Source organism: Lipotes vexillifer, unplaced genomic scaffold, assembly GCF_000442215.2.
Source record: "Lipotes vexillifer unplaced genomic scaffold, Lipotes_vexillifer_v1.1 scaffold905, whole genome shotgun sequence".
NCBI lineage: Eukaryota > Metazoa > Chordata > Mammalia > Artiodactyla > Lipotidae > Lipotes > Lipotes vexillifer.
This window is the reverse complement of record NW_006796034.1, coordinates 1583131-1590707: the sequence shown is the minus strand read 5'-3', so window position 1 is coordinate 1590707 and position 7577 is coordinate 1583131. Positions and strand designations below refer to the sequence as shown.

The 7577-nt window shown below is 48.4% G+C and overlaps 1 protein-coding gene across 2 annotated transcripts in view; it reads left to right on the top strand.

The window, feature by feature from the left end:
- The first annotated feature begins 1665 nt into the window (after positions 1-1665).
- Positions 1666-7577, top strand: part of CNN3 (calponin 3) — a 28579-nt gene continuing 22667 nt past the window's right edge. The window contains exon 1 of one of the 2 annotated variants that reach the window (XM_007468117.1): positions 1666-1954. In XM_007468117.1, the coding sequence (XP_007468179.1) occupies positions 1898-1954 (57 nt within the window). In that variant the 5' untranslated portion in view covers positions 1666-1897. The remainder of the gene's footprint in view (positions 1955-7577) is intronic. The other variant, XM_007468118.1, reaches the window with a different exon arrangement.

Sequence of the window (7577 nt, the reverse complement as noted above, 5' to 3'; positions counted from 1 at the left end):
CAGGAATGGAATGTGATTTGTACCTCAGATCTGGCCACCATTTCCCACACTCTTTACTCCCAAAGAAAAGTGGGTAAGGTCTTGTCCATGACACTTGGTCACTATCACACTACTGGAAAAACAGCCCAAACGGCTTGCCTCACTAATCCTAGGTCAACTGTGTCATATTTGTGTGGGAAGACTGAGCTAATTATCATTCCTACCTCCTGACAAATCACATATAAATCACATATAAATCATTCACCTTCCTCCCTATTAGCCTCCTTCACCTTCTCCCCCCACCCCCGAGTCATTCAAAAGTCCTTGAAAAGCTAATAGCAGTCTTGTGCATTTCCTTTTAAAGTTGTTATTATTCAGACTTATTCATTTCTGCTCCAGGATGGCTCAACTACGGTGAAATTTTCTCAAGCAGGTTGCCACACCTGGTTCCATGGTCTGTCCTGGCACAGTAGCTGGTGTTTGATAAACAAAACTCTTATACTAGGGTCTCAGGGATGGAAACATGTCCTAAGTGTGCAGGAGAAAGTGATGGCAGGAAGTACAGCTTTGGAAGCTGGCAGACCTGTGCCAGGATACTTAGGTCTCTGAGTTTCAGCTTTCTCACCTCTACAACGGACATGATGTCTACCTACCGGTTGTTTGGGGGTAGTAAATGAGAAAGTTTGGAAGGTATCTAGAACAGTGCCAGGCGCTCAGGCTAGTGACCAAAGTTCTGTTCCCTTCCTCCTCTCTATCAAATTACTTCGAGATCAGAGGGAAAGAAAGTGGTGGGTTGGAAGCGGGACCACTAAAGAATGGAGGCCACTTTTGGCCTAAAGGATACAAGGATATTTATCTCTATACAAAGATCTGGTTCAAAGAAGCCTACAGATTTAAAAAAAATAAAAATAAAAAAAATAAAGAACAGCCACCTGGGTTTTTGGATTAGCTGAGCCCCGTATAAAGATGCTTGTAAAAAGGAGCTGGTGCGAATACAGAAAAGGACTTGAAATGCCCAGGCGCTGCCATGGCACATTCCCCAGTTTTTTCCGCACGGCACACACAGAGTGAACTCGAATTTGGCCCAAAGCCTTGACTGTTCCCATGGCGGCAGCAGGGGAGAGGTCAGACCAACAGGCGTGGGAAGCTGCTAGGTATGGGAGGAAGAAGCAGGTGTAGGAGGACGGGCCCCCTTTCTCAGGCAGAGGGGCCCCAAAGCTGCTCCTGGTGCTTCCCGCAGCGGGTGGAAGGGTCCTGCCCGCCACCTGCGCCCGCTGGGCCTGGAGGCGGGGAGCAGGCAGAAGGAGGTGGCGGGTCGGCGGCGGGCCAGCCGTGGTGGGCTTCCCTCCCCTCCGCCGGCCCCCGAGCCAATGCCTGGAAGTTGACGCGAACTCCGGGCCGCTGGGAAGCCCGCGGGCGCGGGGGCAGGGCCGGCTCCCATAGCGGGGCTGGCCTCCGCCTGCGCTGCCCCGTCGGCCGGGTCTGGAGGAGGGGCAACCTCGCCGTGGGCCTGTATGGCGTGAGGGCGGGGACGGGGTCCAAGGACCCGCGCAGGGAGGGAGCGCCGCGCCCGCCGCCCTTCAATTGGCCGCACCGCCCCTTCGCGGGAGAGGCGGGAGGAGGAGGCCCTCCATTGGTCGGGCTAGTCGGCCAATCCCTGAAGGTCCGGAGGAGGCGGTGGGGGGCAGTTCGTGCGGGACTCCGGAGCCGACCGGGAGGCTCCGCGGGACCTCGTCCGACAGAGTAGCGGAGGCACCGCCCGCGACCCGCCGCCGAGTCCGGGTGATTCCTGCGCCGCCCAGGGGAGCGAGCTCCGAGCATCTTGTGGTGCGGCCACTCCTCGGGGCCAGGAGCGGGGAAGCCGAGTGCGAGAAACCCCCGGACCAGAGCTCAGCCTCTTCCCGCCTACCGAATCATCATGACCCACTTCAACAAGGGCCCTTCCTATGGGCTCTCGGCCGAAGTCAAGAACAAGGTACGCCTGGGCAAGGGTGGGGCGGGACCCCGAGGCCAGAGGTGGGATGCAGGGCGCCGCCCAGGGGACCCTGGGACGGGGGTTGCGTGGGCACTTCGCCCAGTGCGTCTTGTCTCTGGCGGGCTTCGCGGAGAGGAGATGTCGGGGCGGCGCGAGAGTCGCCGCGCGACCCCGACCTATCCCCGGCTCCAAGCGCCGCCTCCCGGGCTCTCTACTGGCTTTGTTCCAGCGCCGCGGGCCGGGACTGGCGGCGGGCGGTGGGTTCCTGGGCTCCTGGAATCCCGCAGCGCGTGCCTTCAGCTCCAGGAGCGGGTCTGCGGCTGCAGGACGCACCCTTCCGGGAAGGGGGCGCTCCTGCGTGGTCATTCGCCCTTAGGTGGGGTCAGTCCGCGCGGCTGGGGACCCAGCGAGCAGCCTTCGCCACCCGCTCCGGCCCGGGCTCCTGGCGGACCCTGAACCTTTTCTCACTCCAAACCCCAGGCCGAATTCAAGTGCGCGAGTAAAGTTAGGCGGTTACGTGGCCAAACTGGGTCCCCCATTGTTCCTCGTCTCTTCCCGGGTGGGAGACCGCTGAGCATCCCACGCACGGACCTCAGGGACCACCGGAAGAACGGGAGCCGTCCAGAACCCTTCACGGTTGTCGAATACCGGTGCCAATTGCTGCTGCTTCTGCGGGAAGCGGAGACAAAGCCTGAGTGCGCCGCTTTGGGAATATCCGCTGCAGACTTGAGATTTATTTTTATAAAACACTGAGAAGTTTGTAGTACGTTAGACTTCAACGATATCAAGGAAATCTTTGTGGGTTGCTTTTGTTTAGGGTTTATTTGCTGAGGCGGGCTGTAGTTTGGAGTGATTGGGCTTTGGTAACGCTCGGTTCTGCCACTTTGCCCAGCATAAGAATGCGTTGGGTTTATCTTTAGTACTTTCGGTCTGGGAAAGAGATGAGAGGCGTCCCCCTCCCCAAATCCTCTCCTTCCTTCCTCCCTCCCTGCATTCCAAGCCCATGACATCAGGGGTTTCTGGGGGGAGAGAGCAGCCAATCGGCGCGGAACTGCTCACAGAACGCTCATTGTCTCCTTTCTGCTGTTCTGGCCAAAGCGCCACAAAGGAGGGCTGCTGTGGTTTAATTCCCATTAACCTCCCGGGAGCCGAAGCATGTCAGGATTGCCACCGCACCGTCCTACCGCTTGTAGAATTCACTGGCATTGTCAGAGCTGTAACATCCCAGCGTTGGGGGTGTACGCGCTGTGGAGTGAATTATGTAGAGGCCAAGAAGTGCAGCATTGTCACACCCCAAGGGAGAATTGTGGCTCTTCTCACCCCGTTATATAGTCTCCAGATCATATTGTAATTCAGTTGTTAATAAGTTCTAAACAATCTCTGAAGCAAGGAGTTGATTTTAGTCTAGGTATCCAGAATTGAAATTTAGATCTTTTACCTTGTCAAGTGTGTTGCCCATTTTAGAAGACGATTTTCTGAACATTTTTGTAAAGAACAGAAAAGTGAGTGGTTTGTGTATGATTGATTACAAAGCCCACCAATTGAAAACTTGCAGAATATTGTTCACTTCTTTCCACGGTTTGCAAGCGGAGCTTTAGGAATCCTTTCAGAGCACTCAGCATGTCCAAACTGCTGGATGTGATATACCCTGGCCTGGCTTGTGCACATTAATTTTAATTTGCCCTTGTGATTCTTGGCTGGCAACAGTTGAGTCTCTACCTTTTGCATTGTAAATGAGGTACTGATAACTTGGGCAGTCCTTTTAGAGACTGACTTTTCTTGGACGTTAGTATCCATGTTAATTTCTTTTGGCTGACTAACAGAAGCAACTTCTGCCCTTTGCCTACTTATCATTGAGCAGACTGAAGGAAATGCGTGGACTGAGGCTAGATCATTGTAATTATATTATACGTTTTTAAAAATAGTAAAACCTCAGCTTTCAGAACCTTTGGAAAGTTAGTTTTAACTTTAGGTTTATATAACTGGGTTTATCCCTTTAAGCATCAAACCATCCTTAATAACCCCTTTCATTTATATGGTCCTTTCATACAGTATTCTTTCGTAGGAAGTCTTTTTTATTTATATATAAATTTATTTATTTATTTTTGGCTGCACTGGGTCTTCGTTGCTGTGCGCGCTTTCTCTAGTTGTGGCGAGCGGGGGCTACTCTTCGTTGCGGTGCATGGGCTTCTCACTGCGGTGGCTTCTCTTGTTGCGGGCACAGCTCTAGACTCATGGGCTTCAGTAACTGTGGCTTGCGGGCTCTAGAGCGCAGGCTCAGTAGCTGTGGCGCACCGGCTTAGTTGCTCCGCAGCATGTGGGATCTTCCCCGACCAGGCCTCGAACCCGTGTCCTCTGCTTTGGCAGGTGGATTCTCAACCACTGCGCCACCAGTGAAGCCCCATAGGAAGTCTTTTGATCTCAGCAGTAGAGCAGACCTCTGAGGATTCCTGGGACTATCCAACATCATTTACAGATCAGGATGCTGAAGCTCAGAAAGATGGGATTTGCCCGAGATCACAGAAAAATGTTGGGATATTCTAAGAATTTTAACTCTAAGAGTGATATCTTAGTTTAGTGAGGTACTTAGGGATGTTCTGCTACATGTCACTATTGTCCACCCTCCTCCCTGCTATTTTTGCTGTTCACCTGTCAGTTCCTGACAGCATGATTATTCATTTAATGCTGTTTTAATCTCTTCTGGGCTTGGAAATCAAATATCCATGTTTGCTAGTCCTTTGTATGAGATACTGCATTTCAATTGAGGGCTCAGAACCACCTGATTGAGTGGGTCTGTGGAACATGATCTTTGTCATTGCTTGGTTTGGACACCTTTTGATTTCTTCCTGCTTTTTCTTTATGTATTGCATAACTGATATGTTGCTTAAATATTAATTTTTTTTCTTAAAACCTCATTAACAAAGTGGGGGGAGATAGTGTGGAATGGACCTTGGAGTGATGCAGATGTGGGTTCTAATCCCCCTTTGGCCACTTACTGCCTTGAATGATTTTGGGCAAATTATTTGGTATTTCTGTCCTAGTTTCCTAATCAGTAAAATGAGGGAAGTGATAGTTACCACCTCTAAACTCTGCATTGTTGAGATGTATCTGGCTTGCAGTAAGTACTCAATGACTATGTTGTGGCTATCAGTTCTTAGTAATAGAAAACTAGTATTGGTATTATATTTCTTAGACTTTTATGTCACTGCCTTTTTAAGTATTCCATTTCTGTTAAAAAAGCCTTTGGTCTTTTTATATTTGAATTGAGGAAGTATTTGATCTTAGATAGTTTAATTAGTAAAATTTCAGGGAAAAGTAAGTAAATTTAAGATACTTGTTTGATAAGACAATAATACCTGGTAGAACATACAAACTTACTTTTTTTTAATAGGCAAGAAGATGTTTGAAAACAGCCTAAAAAAAGTAGAATCCTTCAGCCTACGATATAATGAATATGTCTCTAATGACAAGAAAAGGATCATAACTTGCAATCTACAAAGACTATAATGGAGTAGAAGGTCAGGGAATATATAGAAGCTGGTGTAGATAGTTCAGTGAGGGATGGAAATACTGGTAAAGTAGTAAGGTCTTACATGTATCATACAGGTTGCATCTTGGGGACCAAAGGTAAATAAATACCTCTGTGCCTTATAAGCCATGGAAACATGACAGGTCCCAAAAGGAAGCACAGCATTTCCTGACACTTGGCTCTGAACAAGATGTTGGAGTCGGGTACTTTCTTGTAGAGCTGAGGAGGCAGTGAAGCATACCCTCACCAGTCTTAGAGCACATGCTGCCGGGAGCTTTCTTACAGGTCTCAGGGAACGAGGAGGAAATTAGTTGTGGGGCGGGAGTGGGTGGAGCTGAAATGATCTTACCTGGGCATGTTTCTTAGGAGGAGTCTAACTGAGATACTAAGAAGAATGGAATTGGAATGCACATTCTAACAGTTTCTGCTCCCAGGGAATGTCTGATTTGAGCAAAGTAACTTCTCACAGAATCTTAGTTTCAAAATGGTATCCCTCGACAGATAAAAACCATTTTGGAAGGCTAATAAGCCTTTTAAAGTCTTTACTAAAATTGTAAGTCATTGAAGAGTAAGTTAAACAATCATATAGTAATAATTAAATAGGACCAAATGTCCCATGAGGCCATGCCGGCCTACCAGCCCAGTGCCACTTGGACAACGGTCTGCTCTGCGGATCAGAGTAACCCCAGGGTGTCTGTGGACTCCTGTTGTAAAGTGTATCCGAAGATGGTCTGCCTTGTTTTCTGCTAGAGGAACAGAATCATGGTAAAAATGTATTGATGGGTTTAGCTTTAGCTTTTTTTTTTAAACTTTACAGTTCAGAAATAGGTTTTTTCAGATTTTTTTTTCATGTGGACCATTTTTAAAGTCTATTGAATTTGTTACAACATTGCTTTTTTTAAAAATTAATTAATTTATTTTTGGCTGCGTTGGGTCTTCTCTAGTTGTGGCGGGTGGGGGCTACTCTTTGTCGCGGTGCGCGGGCTTCTCATTGCGGTGGCTTCTCTTGTTGCGAAGCATGGGCTCTAGGCGCGCGGGCTTTAGTAATTGTGGCGTGCGGGCTCAGTAGTTGTGGCACACGAGCTTAGTTGCTCCACGGCATGTGTGGGCTGTAGAGCACAGGCTCAGTAGTTGTGGCGCATGGGCTTAGTTGCTCTGCGGCATGTGGGATCTTCTCGGACCAGGGCTTGAACCTGTGTCCCCTTCATTGGCAGGCGGATTCTTAACCACTGAGCCACCAGGGACGTCCCTGCTTCTGTTTCATGTTTTGGTTTTTGGCCGCGAGGCATTTGGTATCTTAGTTCCCCGACCAGGACCAGGGATCGAATCCTCACCTCCTGCATCGGAAGGTGAAGGAAGTCTTAACCACTGGACCGCCAGGGAAGTCAGTCCCCAGAAATAGGTTTTCAATTCAGAACTTTTTGTTTATTGTTTCTTTCCACCAGCAATAAGATCTCGGTCTTATTCACTGATGAGATATATCAAGATCTATATTTTAGAATATAACGTGGCACATAGTAGATGCCCAATAAATATTTGCTGATTTAATGAACTTACCCATCAGGAATAGATTTTACCATCTCTAGAAACTGGAAAGTAACCATATTTGACAAGTCTGTGTAAAGGAATTCTGTGGTGCAAGTGTGATGTTTTTGAAGGACATGGCGATTTTTATAGTTTGCTTTTCTTGAGCAGTTTCTTTTATTAGTTAATATTACACTGAAAACTTATCAGTAAGATAATTCCTTCTTTGCTGCTGAAGTTCTTTCTCAGACTCCCAGATTAGGGAGGAACAGTAGAGGCCCCTTCTGCAAGGCTCTGTCAGATGCACCTCCCAAAAGACCTCCTTCGAAGTGGCCATTAAGCCTGCCAGGGTACCGTGCTCCTCCAGGTAGGGATGTGCCATTGTGGTTTGCCTGCTTTTTTGGTTTGTTTTCCTGTCGTGACCAAAACAGTTAAAGAAATAGACAGTTTGCTGAATTGAGAAGAGGTACCATGCTACCTCTTTAAAAATACTCAGACTTATTTACTCTGGAATAGTAACGGGGATCATTATCAAGCTCTCAATCCTGTGATCTACAGCTTTTACACTCT